The 20,054-nt window shown below is 41.4% G+C and overlaps 1 protein-coding gene and 1 non-coding gene across 4 annotated transcripts; both read left to right on the top strand.

Moving 5' to 3' along the window:
- The first annotated feature begins 759 nt into the window (after nucleotides 1–759).
- On the top strand, nucleotides 760–14,728 carry LOC103170742 (natural killer cells antigen CD94-like). Of its 3 annotated transcripts, XM_029081658.1 has the most exons (7): nucleotides 760–1,431; nucleotides 2,846–2,969; nucleotides 8,707–8,808; nucleotides 8,988–9,044; nucleotides 10,652–10,806; nucleotides 12,403–12,506; nucleotides 14,183–14,728. In XM_029081658.1, exons 2-7 carry the CDS (start codon nucleotides 2,888–2,890, stop codon nucleotides 14,301–14,303), a joined length of 621 nt encoding a protein of 206 aa, XP_028937491.1. In that variant the 5' UTR covers nucleotides 760–1,431; nucleotides 2,846–2,887; the 3' UTR covers nucleotides 14,304–14,728. The 3 variants fall into 3 exon arrangements, with proteins under 3 accessions (XP_028937491.1, XP_028937492.1, XP_016083409.2); XM_029081659.1 differs by having other exon boundaries at nucleotides 760–2,969; nucleotides 10,652–10,800; XM_016227923.2 differs by having other exon boundaries at nucleotides 760–2,969.
- Nucleotides 4,134–4,238, top strand: LOC114818047. The gene has a single exon (XR_003765868.1). It is a non-coding gene; the product is annotated as a U6 spliceosomal RNA (small nuclear RNA).
- Nucleotides 14,729–20,054: the final 5,326 nt, after the last annotated feature.

Raw genomic sequence — 20,054 nt, 5'->3', positions numbered from 1 at the left:
GACTGTCACACCTGGATCTAACACAAAAGATATGCCCAATTTCAGGAGATGGGACCTCAGCATCATCAACAAACTATACCTTGTCTCAAATGAGACGACCAGATTACCAGCAAGATCCTGGAATGCAGTTAGGTACCAGCCGTTGGCCTCCTCTGGGTGGGAAATATAAGAAGACTAAATAAGAGCAGGATAGCTAAATAGCTGCTGAATGGGCAACTCAAAAGTGGCACCCACAAGTCATGTGAACAGAATAACAACATAAAATACCAAAGCACAGTCTCAAACAAAGACAGAGGTATGGACGTGGTCTCCTATTTCAATGGCTTTGGGAATATCAGAAAGCAAGTGGCAACCTCAAAAACAAGGAAAGGTTTTGTAAGGGACAAGCACATAATTGTAAGGAGGAAATCTATTTGCATCACTCTGCTGGAGCACCATGACCCCCTTTAGTTTAAAAGACAGTTGTTAACGTCGGTCTCTGAATGCCATCCATTCGGATATAACCAGCCAGCGGAGCTGGTTCATAACAATCATAGTTATACCAATATTCAAGGATGACTGGGTGGGCTCCAATAAGTTGTATTGGAAATCTGCTATCTGCTACAAGTCAAAACTCACCTGTGCAAGGCAGCAGCAGCATGGGAGAAAATCGAGGGTGGAGACTCAAGCTTTTTGCGCAAAAGTAGGTAATAGTAAACCACTTCCATATTTTTTGACAAGAAAACTCTGTGGATCCACTGCCGGAATGATTGGAGATAGAGGTAGGGCATTTTGGGAGAGATGTGTCAATGGAGTCGCTATGGGTCAGAAACGACTTGACAGCAGGAGACAAGATTAGCTATACAAAATAGTACACGTATACAGAAGGACTGTAATGAATGAATCGTGCTCACCTAGGCCAGAGAACTAAAAAAGCAGTGACACTGTAATAGAAATATTGAGCTAGATATTTTCAAACTATCAGAAAAAATATCCATCGTGGATCCTGGCCCAGATTGCGTAAACTTCAGGATATGATTAATAGAGATGGGAAATGGAAAGAAATAACTCTAGACATATCCTTAAGATGGTTTCACAGTACCTGGCCCTTATAAACATCTCCCATAAGACAGTTGCTGTGAAGCCTGTAGGTCAGAGAGATGAAAGACCTTCAGCCCTGAACAAATACAGTAGGTAGAGCAGACTTCAAACTAGTGGCAGTGTGAGGGCTTCCTGTGTGTTCCACCCGGAGCTCTGTGCAGTGAAGATAAATTCCGCCCTCAGCTCATTCTGAACAATTTTCACCGAGCCACGAGACCTTCAGGGTCTCTCACTGGGTTTCTTCCTGGGGGACGTAGAACTGTTTGGCTTTCTCTGCTTCTCATCTACCCCTTGACCTCCAGGACCTGTTTCCTCTGCCAAAAACCCTGGAAAATCCGATCTCGGGAACAGGTATTTTTGCAATTTATCTTTCTAGTTCGAGAAAAGAAGGAAAATATATGATTTTAAAGGCCTGCTAGAATTTATGCCCAGATTTTTCCAAGTTTGTCTATTAAGGAATTAGAAATGTGTTGTTTGGGATTATTGTCATTCAGTACTTTGCACTAGATCCATTTAACATCAAGGCATCTATCCATCTGCTAAACTGGATACTGTATATTATGAAAACTAAAAATTTCAGGAGTATATATTTCTAGCTCCTAAAATCTCACTCCTTATAGCCTCTTGTAATGCTTATGATCTTACATTTGTCTCTCCCTTTACTCCAACATATTTTCATAATAATGCAGGGTAACCACAGCTGGCTTGAATTTATTCACAAGACCGCAAATCATATTAATTCAACAGCCAACCCACCAGCCCTTCGATATTCATTTCTACAATTCCTCAGCACTTGGGGATATATGAATATTCAGTTGTGCATTCAATGTACTGCGATTAATTCACAGTAAATATTTTAAGAGTACAAACCCCTTGTGTGCAGGAGATGTGTCCTTGGCTTCTGTTGTACTTCCCCAAGTGCTTATTACATCCACTGGGTTCCTAATGCATGTTATTATCTCTGATTTGGGTAGGTGGTACAGCCAAGGAGTGGAATCAGGTTCAGACTTGTTACGGGAGCTGAGGAGTTTCAGAGTGTATTTGAAACATTAAGAAAATTAGATTTGGTATACAGCAGAGATGAAAGTATGCATGGGAATGCCCTTTTAGCATCAATTCTTCACCAGGAAATTTGTTTCTTTGATATGAAAAAATCTCAAGAACATATTGCCGTAAGCAGTTGGATCTACCTGTGACTCAATCTTCTTGTTACAATTTACGAGATTATATCACAGGTAGATCTAACTGCTTATAGAAACTTGAGAGCAGGGGCTATATCTGCTATGCTTTACTTCTTGAGCACCTAATACTTCCCATGTCATGATGACTATGACCTTTAAAGTATTTTTCAGAATAGCTAGGATTATAATTGGGAGGAATTTTCCAGGGGCTACTGATTGAAAAATATTCCAATGTACACAAAAGATGAAATTATCTAGTGACTCCTTTATCGCAAGAGATTATTTCGGGAGCAAAAAGCATCCTCATATTTATATGAGATTTATATGAGACTCTTTTCCTCCAGTTAATCATCCTTTCCCATGGTTGCTGCCTTTCCTATTCACATTTATCCATTGGATAAGGGCTTGAGATGCCTCTTTTGATCATCTCAATTTCAGTTCCATCATGATGCCCTGACAGTGGCAAGACTTAGTTCTTTGAAGCTGTTCTCGTGTTGAGAGTTGGTCACTAACTATATGAAGGTCTTTGCTTTTTGCTGCTTTAACTTTTTCAATTTAATCCTCCCTCCTTCCCCGCCATTCAGACCTAGATCATTTCAGATCCTTGGACATCTGTCCTTTGCAAGATGAGAGAGCAGAATGTAGCCTCTGTAGAAATGAAACCTCCTAAGGAATCGAAGAGAAGACGTATAACTGTGGAGACAGAAGGTATAGCACATTACCAATTTATGATGTGGAAAACTGGTATTTGGTAATTCATTCAATCACATTTATTGAGCACTTTCTGTGTACAAAACACTGTATTAAGCACTTGGGAGAGTATAATGCAAGAACAGACAGAAGCATTCCCTGCCCACAACAAGCTCACAGTCTAAAGGGGGAAGACAGACATAATATATGTATATAAATAAATCTAGATATAGACAAATGTGCTGTGGGGATGGGAGGAAGGATGAATGAAGGGAGAAAGGGCGACACAGAAGGGAGTGGGAGAAGAGTAGAGAAGGGCTTAGTCAGAGAAGATGTTTTAGAGGAGATGTGCCTTCAATAAAGCCTAAAAGTGGAGGAGAGCAATTATCTGTATTATATGAGGGAGGGTGTTCCAGGCCAGAGGCAGGACATGAGCAAGAGGCTGGTGGTGAGAGAGATAGATCGAGATACAGTGAGAAGGTTAGCATTAGAAGTGTGAAGTATGTGGGCTGAGGGTGTGTAAAGAGGCGAGTTAGGAGGGGGCACTGTGACTGAGTGCCTTAAAGTTGATGGTGAGGAGGTTTTGTTGGATGCGAAGGTGGATGGGCAACCACTCAATCTTGAGGAGTGCGGAAACAGTCTGAATGCTTTTGAAGGAAAATTATCTGAGGAGCAGAGTGGTGGATGGACTGGAGTGGAGATATACAGGTAGTGATGGCTTGAATCTGTAGGCTGAATGAGAGAGGATTCAAGGATGATGCCATGGTAATAGGCTTGTGAGGCAGGAAGGATGGTAGTGTCATCAACAGTGATGAGTAAGTGAGCAGGGGACATGACTTGTGTGGGAAGATAAGAAGTAGAGTTTTAACCTTATCAAGTTTGAGGTGACGCAAAGACATGCAAGTAGAGATGTCTTGAAGGCGAGAGGAAATGTGAGTCTGCAGAGAGAAAGAGAGTTCAGAAATGGAGATGGAGATTTAGGTGTCATCAGCATAGAGGTGGTAGTTGAAACCGTGTAAGTGAATGATTTCTTCAAGGACTGTGTGTAGAGGGAGAATAGAAGGAGACCCAGAATTGAACCTTGAGGGCCATCCACAATTAGGAGATGGGAGGCAGAAGAGAAACGTATGAAAGAGACAGAGAATGAGCAGCCACAGAGACAGATGAGAACTGGGGAGGACAGTGTCATTTGAATGCACATATACTAAAATTAGAACGATACAGAGAAGATTAGCATGGCCCCTGCACAAGGATGACATGCAAATTCGTGAAGCATTCCATATTTTTCTTCCCCTTGACTCTATTTATTGCCATTGTTCTTGTCTGTCCGTCTCCCCCGATTAGACTGTAAGCCCGTCAAACAGCAGGGACTGTCTCTATCTGTTGCCAACTTGTTCATTCCAAGCGCTTAGTACAGTGCTCTGCACATAGTAAGCGCTCAATAAATACTATTGAATGAATTTGAAGCTGAGATTGGATAACGTTTCCAGAAGAAAGGGGTGGTCAACAGTGTCGAAGACAGCTGAGAGGTCGAGGAGGGTTAGAATGGAGTAGAGGCCATTGAATTTGGCAAGAAGGCGATCATTGGTGACCTTTGAGAGGATGTTTTCTGTGGAGTGAAGGGGACGGAAGCCAGATTGGAGGGGGTAAATAGAGAAGTGGAGCAGAAAAATTTGAGACAAGGTTGCAGACAGCTCGCTCAAGGAGTTTGGAGAGGAATGGTAGGAGGGATATGAGCAATAACTGGAGGGAGCTGCGGGGTGAAGAGAGGGTTTTGTTGGGGCTTTTTTAAGAAAGGGAAAATATGGGCATGTTTGAAAATGCTTACTATGTTCCTAGCAGCATAATATTCACTTTGATAGTTCCTGTCTCATATAGGGTTTGCAGTCTGAGTGGAGAGAGGGAACAAGGTATTCAATTCACGTCTCATACTTGAGGAAAAGAGAAGCTAAATAATTTTCTGGGGTTAACACATCATGCAAGTGGAGGAGCTGGGGTAGTAAGCCATGTTTCCTGAATTCCAGTCCTGTGGTCTTCACACTGAGCCATACAACCAGGGCTTTGAATCCTCAGCTATATTTTCCAGATGACTTGGTGAAATTAAGTTAATCAGACCAAAATTCATCATGCCATTTGTCTCTTTGAGCATTATGAATGAAACAAATGTAGAGTAGAAAAATTTTGAAAGATATTTAAAATGGTTTTTCATCTTAAAAATACATTTGGCCACTTACTGGTTCACTGGAAAGCCAGTGAGATCTCCTCCAAGAGGCCTTCCTCAATTAATCCTTCTCTTCCCTGACTCCCTCTCCCTTCTGTGATACTTATGCGCTTAGATCTGTGACCATTTGTCATTTGATATTCACCCCATCCTCAATGCCACAGCTCTTATTAAGTACATATCTATCTATCTATCTATATATAGCTTATTAATATTTGTCTTCCTCTCTAGACTGTAAGCTCAATATGGGCAAGATACATGTCTTCCAAGTCTGTTGCATTGTACTCTTCTAAGTGCTTAATATAGTGCTTCACACATAATAAGCACCCAATACATCACTGATGATGAATGATGAAGTGGGAGAGCTGGGATTGGAACACAGGTCTTCTGATTTCCAGTTCTGGGCTTTATATACTAAATCTTATGGCAGGCCCTAAGATAAATTCCCCTGATAATTTGCTGAAACTAAATTCATATGATCAATCATACCATTGATCTCATCATCAATTTTCAGTGCAATAAGTGAGAGGAGAATGATTTTAATAGATATGATAAGCTCTATCTTCAACTAATTTGGCTACTGGCTCACTGGTACGTCAGACTTTCTGGATGGCAAAAGCTTCAAACAACAATCCCTTGGTGGTTGCTCATTAATATATATTATCGGCTCCTAATAGTCAGTTCAAGGTGTTCTTAGTCACACTAAGGATGGTATTTGTTAAGCATTTACTAAGCACCAAGCATTGTTGTAAGCACTGGGGTAGATTCAAGGTTATGAGGTTGTGCCACGTGGGGTTTACAGTCTTAGTCCCCATTTTACAGATGAGGGAACTGAGGCACAGATAGGTTAAGTGACTTGCCCAAAGTCACATGGCTGACAGGTGGCAGAGCCGGGATTTGATCTTCCGACCTCTGACTCCCAAACCAATGATCTTTCCACTAAGCCTCGCTGGTTAGTAGACTGTAAGATCAGTGTGGGCTCAGATTGTGTCAGTTGATTATTGTATTGTGTTCTCCCAAGCACTCAGTAGAGTGCTCTGTACACAGTGAATGCTCAATAAATATGAATGACTGAGAGGACTTTGACGTTGATATTCCAGGTAGTATACTCTTTCATTCATATTTATTGAGTGCTTACTGTGTGCAAAGCACAGTACTAAGCACTCGGGAAATTCTAATATAACAATAAACAGAAATATTCCCTGCCCAAAGTGAGCTTACAGTTTAGAGGGGAGACAGAAATTGGAGAAGCAGAAACTCTTTTATGGCAGAAAGTTCAGGAACATTTCAGTGTCTGTATCATCTTCTTTGGGTAAATCAATAAATTGTGTTGATTGAGCATTCATTATGTACAGAGCACTGAACTAATCACTTGGGAGCCTAAGCACTTGGGAGAAGCAGCATGATGCAGTGGATAGAGCATGGGCTGGGAGTCAGAGGTCTTGGGTTCTAATTCCGGCTCTGCACTTGCCTGCTATGTGACTTTGGGCAAATCACTTCTCTGTGCCTCAGTTACCTCAACTGTATAATGGGGATTAATGTCCCATGTGGGACAGGGATTGTGTCAGAACTAATTCGCCCATATCCATTTCAGCTGTCAGAATAGAGCTTGGCACACAATAAGCACTTAACAAATACCCCAATTATTATCATTATTAATAAATTGCAGATATGTACATGAGTGCCACAGGGCTGGGAGTGGGGGGGATGTATAAATGGAGCAAGTCAGGACAATGTGGAAGAGAATGAGCGAGGGTGGAAGGGTTAGTCAGGGAAGGCCTCTTGGAGGAGATGTGTCTTCATTAAGGATTTGAAGAAGGGGAGAGTAATTGTCAGATTTGAGGAGGGAGGGTGTGCCAGGCCAGAAGCAGGATGTGGGAATGAGATCAGCAGCAAGATAGAAGAGATTGAGGTACAGCGAGAAGGTGAGCATTAGTATACCAGGGAGCCCTTAGAGTGGGAAATGCCTCTCTCTGGAGGGCAAAAGAGGCAGAAAGGAGGAAAGAAGAGTGGACTCCAGATGTGTGAAAATTTCCATTTGCAGCTATTGCCATTCCAAAGGGCTGATTTTTGCCATTTCAAGACCAGTGAGGAGGAAGGGTGGCTCATTCTTCCTCTCCTTCAATCAGTCAATTGTACTGATTGAATGCTTACTGCCTGTGGTGCTCCTTACTAAGCCCTTGAGAGAGAACAACATAACTGGTAGACAGGTTAGCAGCCCACAGTGAGCCTACAATCAGGAGGGGGAGACAAACATTAAATACAAATACATGAAGTGTAGATATGTACATAAGTGCTGTGGGATGAAGGAGGGGTGAAGAAACACTGCAAATCCAAGTTGAAGCAAGGGCAACACAGAAGCAAATGGGAGGAGAGGAAATGAAGGTCTAGTTGGGGAGGGCTTTAGGAGGACATCTGCCTACAATTAGGGTCTGAAGGTGGGGAGGGTGATAGTAAGGAGGGGTTCCAGGCCAGAAGCAGGACATGGGCAAGAGACTGGTGGCAAAATGGAAGAGACTGAGGTAAAGTGAGTAGGTTGACATTAGAGGAACAAAGTGTGCAGGCTGGGTTGAAGTAGGAAATCTGAGAGTTATGGTAAGAGGGAGGAAGGTGATTACTTTAAAACCGATGGTCAGGACTTTCTGTTTGATGTGGAGGTGGATTGAACACCTCTGGTGGTTCCTGAGATATGGGGAAACATGGAAGGAATGGTTTTGTAGAAAAATTCATTCATTCAATTCAATAGTATTTATTGAGCGCTTACTATGTGCAGAGCACTGTACTAAGTGCTTGGAATGAACAAGTCGGCAACAGATAGAGACACTCCCTGCCATTTGACGGGCTTACAGTCTAATCGGGGGAGACAGGCAGACAAGAACAATGGTAATAAATAGAGTCAAGGGGAAGAACATCTCATAAAAACAATGGCAACTAAATAGAATCAGGGTGATGTACATCTCATTAAACAAAATAAACAAAATAAACAGGGTGGTAAAGATATATACAGTCGAGCGGACTAGTACAGTGCTGAGGGGGTGGGATGGGAAAGGGGGAGGAGGAGAGGGAAAGGGGGAGAAGAGGGTTTAGCTGCGGAGAGGTGAAGGGGGGGTAGAGGGAGCAGAGGGAAAAAGGGGGGAGCTCAGTCTGGGAAGACCTCTTGGAGGAGGTGAGTTTTAAGTAGGGATTTGAAGAGGGGAAGAGAATTAGATTGTCTGAGGTGAGGGAGGGCATTCCAGGACCGCGGGAGGATGTGGCCCAGGGGTCGACGGCTGGATAGGTGAAACTGAGGGGCTATGAGGAGGTGGGTGGCAAAGGAGCGGAGCGTGCAGGGTGGGCAGTAGAAAGAGAGAAGGGAGGAGCGGTAGGAAGGGGCAAGGTGATGGAGAGCCTTGAAGCCTAGAATGAGGAGTTTTTGTTTTGAGCGGAGGTTGATAGGTAAAAATGATCCATGTGGAAGAGTAAGTGTGGACTGGACTGGGGAGACAGGAAGCAGAAAGGTCCTTCTATTTACTGTGTCCTATCCCCCTTTTCCAGATTCGCTTTCCGCTCCCTGGAGGCTCCTGGCTGGGATTCTGGGCATCTTAGGCCTGGGGCTCATGGTAGCTGCACTAGCACTGGGGGTCCTCATTGCTAACCGTAAGTCACATCTGGATAAACCAAAACAACAATCTGCTCCAGAACAGGGGTTTGAAAAGGCAATTCTTTATCTCTGAAAACATAGATGATGGAGATCATCCACTTTCTCTAGATGCTATTTTAGTTATCCTATTTGGAATAATAGAAATATCTAATAATACCTCTTTTCTTGTCTTTAGAATCTTATGAGGGATCTGAGAGACCTCCTTCATACGTCAATACCACATCAGAGAGAGGTAGGTGGTATAACTTTATATTTTTCGATGGCAATCTGAATCCAGCCTTTTTTTCCCAACTACACCTATATACCTTATCTTCCAGCCAGACATGGCTCTACTCCAGCTTTTTGGTGATGTAAAGTTAATACTGCTTTGTGAGCAAACACGAAAACTGAACTAACTCGTCAGTGTTCTCACTGAGAAGAGCATATCTGCCTCACATTTTAAGTAAGAGTTGTACCAGTAAAGCAAACACCCAGAAAACCTAGACAATCAATGCCTCTCTGCTTCCACTGGTCCCAGAGTGGAAGTTCATTCCTAATATGAAGGCAGAAGGGTGAAGGCAACGAGATATAAAATTCTGTGAATGTGTAGCAAAATGCATAGAAATAATGCAGAAGGAAATTTTGCTTGTGCTTCAGTATTCTCTTTCAAACTCACACAGATGTTTAGAATCCCATCATTAGTAGCATCACACTTGAAAAAAAAGTACCAATCTACAGAACAATTATCCAACCTGCAGAAAAGCACGTCTGGAAGTCATTAGCCATGATTTCTGGCCACAATTCTGACACTTGTCTTTGGTGTCTTCTTGGGCAACTTATTTAAACTTATTTGGCTTCAGTTTCTTCAAGATGGCTCTCCCCTACTTTGCAGTGATGTAAGGATGTAAGAATCTAACAGAAATGGAAAGCTTAGAAACACAAGCATGTTATAAAATTGCAAAATGGAATTGTCTTGTTTTGTCTTATGCTGTCAAATCATCTCTGACCCATAGACCCATGGACACATCTCTTCCAAAATGCCCTACCATCTGCAAGTGTTCCAGGAGTGTATGCATAGAGTTTTCTTGGTACAAATATGGAAATGGTTTACCACTGCCTTCTTCCATGCAGTAACCTTGAGTCTCCACCCTCGACTCTCTCCCGTGCTGGTGTTGGCCAGCACCGGTGAGTTTTGACTTGTGGCAGACTGCCTTCCATTCACTAGCTGCCCCCCAAGCTAGGAATGGAATGGGTATTCATTCAATAGTATTTATTGAGCACTTACTATGTGCAGAGCACTGTACTAAATGCTTGGAATGTACAATTCGGCAACAGAGAGAGACAATCCCTGCCCAATAACGGGCACACAGTCTGAACGGGGGAGAGAGACAGCAAAGCAAAACAGAACAAAACAAAACAAGACATCATCAAGAAAAATAGAATCATGGATTCTATTTTAAACAGAAGGTATGCCTCTGACTCTCCCTCCCATAGCCGAGACTGGTAGAATACTAGAAACTCTCCAGGTGTTAGGGAAGCAGCGTGGCTCAGTGGAAAGAGCACGGGATTTGGAGTCAGAGATCATGGGTTCGAATCCCGGCTCAGCCACTTGTCAGCTGTGTGACTTTGGGCAAGTCACTTAACTTCTCGGTGCCTGTTACCTCATCTGTAAAATGGGGATTAAGATTGTGAGCCCCAAGTGGGACAACCTGATTCCCCTGTGTCTACCCCAGCGCTTAGAACAGTGCTCGGCCCATAGTAAGCGCTTAACAAATACCAACATTATTATTATTATTAGGTGCGATCCTGGGAGGAGAACATTGTATTACCTGATTAATATTCTTTCCTTTCTATTTCTAGAATGTTACTCTGGCTCTTGCCCAGAGAACTGGATCTGGAACAGAGGGAACTGTTATTACCTTTCTAGAGAAGACAAGAATTGGTCAGAAAGTCAAACTGCCTGCAGGAGTATGAATTCCAGTCTCCTGAAGATAGATGGGAGTAAAGAGGTGGATGTGCGTTCTCACATATTTGAATTTCTAATAGCTATTCAGGAATAGTGTGTTAAGAGTAGAAGTATGGCATTCTCAATTTTTGACACTTCTTGCCCTTCCACTAAGAGGCTGATTTAAAATGGGCTTATAAAACTATCAAAAAGCAGCCACTTCTCAGGTGAAAAAAGATAGAGGAATCTGTGTCCTTCATTCACATCGTAGGAATGTTTTAAGAATCAATAACAGCAATAGTGATTCAGTCCACGTTATTTTTTCCCTTACTCAAATGCTGGGTTTTCTTGCAACAATTGTGAGGTACTGAAGTGGCTGCCCAAATGCGAGGAGTATGATGAGAACTAAAGACTATTCATGTTAATGATGTATCTGCATTATAGCCAATGTTATCTTTGTTGTCCCTTCTGATTCCCGTATTTGAAAATAACGTTTATATGTCTGTTTCCCCAGGTAGAATGTGGCTTTCTCAGGTTATGGTACATGACTGTTGTTTCCACTGTAGTCAAGAGCTTAATCTAGTGCTCTATACTATGTATTTAATAATATCATGGATTGAATGATTATTGGAGAATCACTGAGAAGAGTAGCTCAGGATCCTCAAGTTCAGGGGTCTGAAATGGCCTGTGGAAGCCCATGGCCATAGAGTATTTCTACTACTAATTATAGTATTTATTAAAAATTTACTATGTGTGAAGCACTCTACTAAGGACTGGGGTAGATGGATATAACCAAATCTGACAAAGTCTGTGTCTTACATGGGACTCACAGTTTAAGGAGACAGGGTCTCATCCCCATTTTCACAGATGAGAAAACTGAGGTACAGAGAAGTAAAATGCCCAGGGTCGCACAACACTCAGTGATGGAGCTTGGATTAAAACTCTAAATTTGCTGACTGCCAACTTCATCTTTTCCCCTAAACCATACTGTTTTTCATGTCCGCTGGTCACTCATTTCCTTACTCAGTCAACCAATCCTATTTATTAAACACTCACTGTGTTCAGAGAACCGTGCCAAGTTTTTTGTTCCCCACTCACAAGCTTACAGTACAGAGAATGGGCACCCAATCACCCTAATTGCATGGGAGAATTTTGCTTCCCCTGTTCACTCTATTTCCTCATCTGGAAGAAGCATACCCTGCTTTGTAACTCAAAAAAAAAAGCTTCTAAAAGAGTGTTTATAATTTCTAAAGTTTCTCTTTTATCATAATGCGTTAAGTGATTAGGACTTAGTCTTGCCTCATCCCCTTAGACTTGCTAAAATCCAGTATCATTTACACTACCTCTGCTTTTCTTCCTCAATGCATTCTTCACTTCAAAATGCTTCATTAGCCTGCATTCTTAGTGAATCATATCTTAACAACCACTTATATAAGATGTATTTTTCTACAGGCAAATATGTGTCTCTGTCATTGCTTTTTCTAGCCCTAGATGGAAAGCTCCTGAAACTGATTTGTTTCTAAAGTTGCCCAAGGTAGAAGGTGATTTAACAGTTATTTAATGCTTTCTGATTTTGCTAATAAATACCATGCATGTGCCAAAACGATATGCTCCAGAATCACTGCCAGCACGAAAGAGAACCACTCTTGTTTGTGATTCCAAACAGGATTTTCTGAAACTTCTGTCTTCTTTTTATTGGATTGGATTGTCTCAGAACGGCTCTGATGGACCCTGGCTTTGGGAGGACAGATCTGAACTCTCCCAAGACCTGTAAGTTCTTGTCCTTGGTGGTGGTGTGCTAATGATTCTGACCAACTTTCCCAGTTGGATAAAGGAGAAGTGGAAAGGCAGACCCCCAAAACTCAGAATTCAGGGACTGTAGAATGAATGTAGTGGCCTAACAGCTTCAGTCCTACCCTGCACTTCCCATGAGTCTCAGAAAGAGGATGAGAACAATGTTTCCATGTCCGACCTTTTGAAGGAAGATCCACCATTACTTCCTTGACTTTTTGTCATTTCCTGGGGCTTGAATAATGAAGTGAGCTTCTGTCCCTTCATTTTTAGTGTGTTTCAGTGATTAGGTGATAGAAAATATATAATAAGATGGAGAGATGGATGGCCCACCCATTCTAACCTAGAGGTCCTCATCGTACATACGGTGGTTTTATATTCTTTAGTTTGCATAGCTCAATTAGCATGAATTTTGTGACTCTAGCTTACAAGATAATAATAACAATAGTTTTCATTAAGCTGTCCCTATATATCAAGCACTGTATAAAAAGCTGGGGTAGATATAAGATCACTGTCTTGTCTTATGCCGTCGAGTCAGCTGTGACCCATAGCAACGTCATGGACACATCTCTCTCAGATCACCCCACCTCCATCTGCAATCTTTCTGGTAGTGGATCCATAGATTTTCTTGGTTAAAAAATATGGAAGTGGTTTACAGCTGCCTCCTTCCGCATGTTAAACTACAGTCTCCACCCTCGCCTCTTTCCAAATGCCACTGCTGCCCAGCACAGGTGAGTTTTGACTTGTGGCAGATTGCCTTCCATTTGCTAGCCACTGCCCAAGCTAGGAATGGAAATGCCTCTGCTTGACTCCCCCTCCCATAGTGGAGACTGGTAGGGAAATGGAAAGTCTCCAGGTGTGACCCTGAGTGGGGTTAAGGTAATTAGGATGGACATAATTCCCTTACCACATGGGATTCAGAAACAAGATTTCATTCTCATTCCATTGGCTTGGGCTGGGATTCACACACACCTCCCCTTGAAAAGTACACACTCAATGATCATCTTGTAAAATTAGATGTGTATTATTCCAACCAACCCTGATCTTGAGATAAATCATTTACAGTGAATCAGTGCAAACAAGCTATGATTTTGTGGAGGGGGAATGTGTCTATTGTCATATTATGCTACCCCAAGCAATTGGTACAGTGCTTTGCACACAGTAAGTATTCAACAAATACAATTGAACAAATTTACTGAGGGCTTACCACGTACATAACAGTGTGCTAAGTGCTTGGGAGTGAATAATGTAACAAAGTTGGTAAACACATTCCGTACCATTAGGAACTTACAGGCTAGGGACTTTACAGTCTAGAGAGTTTATATCTGAATAATAACTTTAAATCTTTTTCCATAGGTTCAGGAAAATCATACCCTCAGGCACCCAAATATGTCCGTTGGTATAAACATTTCCTCTTATCCAAAAAGTAGTGAAAACCAGAACACAGATACCGGATCACAGAGAAACATAACTGTAGTTCATGGTGATGAGAAAATGATTGGCAGCTCAAAATTCAATATTCTCTTGACTGGTTTACAAATTCTTTCAAGTTTATATTTGTTACTATTTCCATATTTGCAAAGTTATGTAACTGTTGTGAGGTCAAATGTATTTTTAAAGGGCATTTTGATATAATGAATCTTTCTTCTTCACAGGTTATCAGTGAAAAGCCATTTCACTAGGGGAACCTGTGTACATTATGGATTGAAAAATCAATTTTCATCTGGCAACTGTGACTATTTAAGGTATTATATTTGTGAACAAAGAGCTATATAAATTTAGGAAAATGATGTACCACTAAAATTATTTTATGAGATTCCCCCATATTGTTTGAAATGCCTTTGTTTTCTGTTGGAAAGTATGTTATTCTAAATTATTATGTAGACTCTCATGCAGTTTATTGTGGTAAAAAGATCAGAGTTTGATTTGTATTCAGAATAAAGAACAACTGATCTAACAATTTGTCCACACTTGGAAGATATTCTTCAGCTAATGAGTGCTTTCTTTCAGTGACCATTATCCAAATTTAATCTTTAATAATTACATAAGCTATCATCATCTCAATGTCAAGAGAACAAGAAAATTGAAGCAATTCATTAATTTTTATGCAAAAAATTGGTATCCTGCTTAAAAACAAACTAGCTGAACTGGATTACTGAATGAGCATGTTTGTAAAATAATAAAAGTCTGATTAATTCACATGAATCTTGTCATTTCAATATTTCTCATTAGAAGACTAAACGGTTTAGTTTTTGATTTGTTTGATAAATGCTTTATATTGATATTTAGAAATAGTGCAATCATGCCACCGACTGTTAGCCTCTGACCTAGAACAACTTCCCTTCTCTAACCCCACAGACAACTACTTTCTCCCTGTTCAAAGCCTTACTGAAGGCAAATCTGCTCCAAGGGGCCTTCCCAGACTAAGCTGCACTTTTCATCTTCCTTTTCCATCTGCATTGCCCCAACTTGCTCCCCTTGCTCTTCCACCCTCCCAGCCCCAAAGCACTTACATGCATTCTATAATTTTTTATTTATGTGCATTGATGTCTGGTCCCCCCATCTCTAGACTGTAACCTCATTGTGGGCAGGAAATGTCACTGGATAGTGTTATATTATAGTTTCCCAAGTGTACAGTGCTAAACACATAGTAGGCACTCAAATACAACTGAATGAATGAAAGACCTATTTGGCCTATCTTGAGTCAATTTAGAACTTTTTGGAGACATGAAGTGGGTGAGAGTGGAAGGAAAATATCACTATTTTATAAACACTTCCTCTTATTCAACTACTAGTTAAAGCCACTCGTTGTCAGAGCAGAGGAAAACACATCCAAAGTTTATCGTGGTGAGAAAATAATATTATGAGATTTAAGATAGTAACAGAAATAAGAAAATAATTTTGGTAGCACTTAAGGTTGAGAGTGGGAGGAAGGTATAGAGATAGGTCATTTCCTCTTTCCCTCTCCCTCCTTTATCATCCTGGCACTTGATATTCACCCCATTCTCATCCCTACAGAACTTCTAATTAATTTTAATGTCTCTTTTCCCTTCTATACTAGTAGCTCCTTGGGGACAGGGACCATGTCTCTCAACTCTATTTTATTGTAATGATAACTGTGGTATTTGTTAAGTGCTTACTATGTGCCAGGCACTTTACTAAGTGCTGGGGTAGGTACACTCAAATCATGTTGGAAACAATTCCTGTGCCACAAAGGGCTTACTCTCTTAAACCCCATTTTACATATAAAGTAACTGAGGCACAGAGAAGTAAAGTGACTTGCCCAAGGACACCCAGCAAACGGGTGGCTGAGCTGGGATTAGGACCCAGGTTCTACTGACTCCCAGGCCCATGCTCTATTCACTAGGCCATACTGCTTAGTACAGCCCTCTACGAGCAATAAGTGCTCAGTAAATACCACTGATCAACTGATGGATAGGTCAGGTAAATTTCAAAACTTTAAACGAAGAACCAAAGCAAGTATAAAACATTTCAGGGTATGTGGAACAAAATTACAACCAGGTACCAAGAAAGGAAGAGAGCAAAATAAACCCCAAACATAATTGAATCATGCTTTTCTAAGACCAAACTCCTACCTTTGATTTACTTTCCCAAAGAAAGGCTTCATTCAAATTCCAGCAGCCATCACCAGACCTGGCAGACAAACATCTATGTGACTGTAAAATGCAGAAGACACATCTTAGGTTGACAAGATTGCAAGCAAGCTCCTGGAATGCAGTCAGCTACCACCACAGAAAGCAAGATCATACCAACACAAATTAGGTCATGTGGGAGGGAGAACAAGTGAGAAGAATTAACAACAGCAGGATCGCTTAGCAGCTGGTAGCTGGTTAACGGGAAAAGCGAAAAGACACCTGCAAGTCAGATCAACAGAATAAACAATTAAAACAATTAATAAAGCACCACCTCAAACAATGAGCCATGAGACTATTCTGTTGGGGAAACAAAGCAGCAGGAAACAGTTCTGTTTGAAGATGCTTTGGAAATCTCAAAAACTTAAGAGGCAACTTCAAAAACAGGAACAGGTGCTGCAAATAATTAACCCCTCAACGTGGAAAACAACTGCGTTTACATCATGGAGTGTAATATGGATTGCCAGTTGAGCATTGGTATTTTCAGCCCCATCCAACTCCGGTTTTCATTCTGTGTTCCATGATACTTCCTCTCATTTGATTCATTCAATCATGTTTATTGAGCACTTACTATGTGCAAAGCACTGTACTAAGCCCTTGGGAGAGTACAATAAGAAACAGACACATTTCCTGCCCATAACGAGTTCACAGTCTAGATGGGGGAGGGGGGAGGACACACAGACATTAATATACATAAATAAATGAATAAATAAATTACATATATGTACATGTGTGCTGTGGAGCTGAGAGAAAGGATGAATGATGAGAGCAAATCAGGGTGGCACAGAAGGGAGTGGGAGAAGAGGAGAGGAGGGCTTAGTCAGGGAAAGCTTCTAGGAGGAGATGACTTCTATAAGGCTTAAAAGTGGGGGAGAGCAATTATCTGCCTGATATGAGGAGGGAGGGCATTCCAGGCCAGATGTAGGATGTGGGAGAGAAGTCAGCAGTGAGATAGATGAGACTGAGTTATAGTGAGAAGGTTTAACCATAGAGGAGGGAAGTGTGTGGGCTGGATTATACTAAGGGAGTAATGAGGTGAAGTAGGAAGGGGCAAGATGTTTGAGTGCCTTAGAGTCAATGGTAAAGAATTTAAATTTGATGCAGAGGTGGCTTGGGTGACCATTGGAGTTTCTTGAGGAGCGGGAAAGCACAGTCTGAACATTTTTGAAGGAAAATGATCCAGGCAGCAGAGAGAAGTTTGGACAGGAGTGGGGATAGACAGGAGGCTAGGAAGTCAGCAAGGAGGCTGATACAATAATCTAGGCAGGATAGGATGTGTGTGCATTAATGTGAGAAGAATGAATGACTGCAGGATAGCTAATCATCTAGTAGATAGTCAGGAGGCAATGCAAAGAGACACCTGCAAGCCAGATGAACAGAATAAAGAGTTAAAATGATTTATAAAACACCACCTCAAACAATGAGCCATAAGAGTATTCTGTTGGCGGCCAGAGTAGCAGGAAGCAGTTGGGAGAGGGGCTGCTTTCTTTTTGCAGAGGTTTTGGAAATCTCAGCCACTGAGCAGCAACCTCCAAAACAGGAACAAGTTCTGCAAATGATAAAGCTTTCAACATATAAAGGAACTGTATTTACATCAAAGAAGGTAGTATGGATTGCCAGTTGACCATCAGTATTTTCAGCCTCATCTACCTTCAGTTTTCACTCCGTGTTCCACGATACTTGCCCCTTCTCATTTAAACAGGATCCATTGTCTAATGACATAATGCCAGTATTTTTGAAAGTCCCGCCATATGAAACTTTAGGAAATGAGCGGTTTGATCTGTGTAAGGTTTTGGTCTTTTACAGTCAAGGTAGATTCCATCAGTGATTTTTAGGTAAAAAATCCTGAGAAGATGGTGAATCGATCAATCAGTGGTATTTTTTGAGCACTTGCTGTGAGCAGAAGACTGTACTAAGCTTTTGGAAGAGTAAAATAATGAAAGTGTAGAAAAAGTAGATGACAGATTCTATTACCTAAAACACAATAATATACCTGTACATTTCTTGGTGCTCATTGTTTGACAATAAACCGAACTGATCGCTACTTTCCTTAAAAACTTAATGAATGAGGTTTAGAATGACAAAAACTGCAGAAAAATTTGCACCAACTACCAACCCTTTATCTAATTGATTCCTCCTCTTAGGTTCTTGGTCTCTGGACTGAGGATTCTTAGTTTTTCCTGTTGGGAAACTCCATCTATGGAGGAGAAGATCTGGTTAGTTACTATTATTTTTATCATGGTATTTGTTAAGCACTTACTATGTGCCGAACACTGTTCTAAGCACTGGGGTAGACGAGTTCTTCAGGCTTGACACAGCCCCTGTTCAATATAGGACTCACAGTCTAAGTAGGGAGGAGTAGGATTTAATCCCCATTTTACATGTGAAAAAATTGAGACAGAGAAGTGAAGTCATAATAATAATAACAATGATGATGGTATTTGTTAAGTGCTTACTATGTGCCAAGCCCTGTTCTAAGTGCTGGGAGGGGATACAAGGTGATCAGATTGCCCCACATGGGGCTCACAGTCTTAGTCCCCATTTTACAGATGAGTTAACAGAGGCACGGAGAAGTTTGGTGACTGGCCCAAAGTCACACAGTTGGTGAGTGGTGGAGTCAGGATTAGAGCCTATGACTTCTGACTCCCAAGCCCGGGCTCTTTCCACTAAGCCATGCTGCTTCTCCGATGAGACTGAAGCACATTAATTAGGTCAGATTGAAAAGAGTGAAGTGTGAAGCTGTTACTTCCTGCACAGCCTAGAGCCCAAGTCCTCTGTAAAATGGGTGAGAAGGGCAGGGCCATTTGGGATTGGGTGGGTGAAACTGGCTCAAGGTGGCCAATGGCTGAGAAAGACTTTTAGAAATTAAGTTTGTGGTGAGTTTGGCATGTTGCTCCCTCATGATCAGAGGCAGCATCCACCCCGGTCCTGACCTACTCTCTGCAGTTTTTGATCCGTAAGCAGAAAAAAACTTAAAACCAGTCATTTTTAGTTTAACTATTTATAAAAATCATCTTTAGCAGTTGACAACCCTATTCTGTCCCTTGAACTTTAGGGATAATGTATCTTTCTCTTTCACAGGTTATCCAAGATAGAGCATTTCCCTGGAGGCAATTGCATATACTGTGGACTGAAAAATGATTTTGTACATGAAAACTGTTCTTCTTCAGCATTTTGTATTCATGAACAAAGTGGTAAACATTCTGATGAAAAACACAAATGCTGAATCACAAATCACTAAAAATTTTTATTTGATTAAAAATCTTCATTCAAGAAACTTCCTATAACGCTTCAAACAACTCTATCATCTCTGGGCCTGCACATTATTCTAGACTATTGTGTAGAATCTCATAAAGGTCAGGTCAGTACCAGCATTAAAGCAGTGTTTATAGCAACGCAGCTCCACTGGATAGGACACGTGACACAGATGGAGGACAGCAGGAAACCCAAGTAGCTGCTGGGTAGGGAACTGGAATGCCACACACAAGCCAGGCTAATGAAAACTGTTTCTTCATTCATGCATTCATTCATTCTTTAATCAATCATATTAATTGAGTGCTTACTATGTGCAGAGCACTCTACTAATACAATACTAATACTAATTATTAATACAACAATTTCAACAGTTACAACCATTTCTTATCTGTTTGGCAGTGCTTGGCAAACCCCCAAATTATGGTTATTATTACCAATGGTTTGAAGAGGTATTAAAGGAGCATTTGCAACGGTCTACTACAGGAATGAGCAGTTGGAAGTCAATGCAGCAGAAAGAGCAGCCTCCAGATCAGGGAAATATTACGGTGGAGCCTTAGGGGCTTCAAGCCCAGCCCTGGTCTAAGGCTTGCGTTAAGGAAGGGTCCTGGATTTATAGGGT

The sequence above is a fragment of the Ornithorhynchus anatinus genome, chromosome 17, assembly GCF_004115215.2.
Source record: "Ornithorhynchus anatinus isolate Pmale09 chromosome 17, mOrnAna1.pri.v4, whole genome shotgun sequence".
NCBI lineage: Eukaryota > Metazoa > Chordata > Mammalia > Monotremata > Ornithorhynchidae > Ornithorhynchus > Ornithorhynchus anatinus.
The sequence above is the reverse complement of the archived record's forward strand: the minus strand, read 5'-3'. Positions and strand labels throughout refer to the sequence as shown.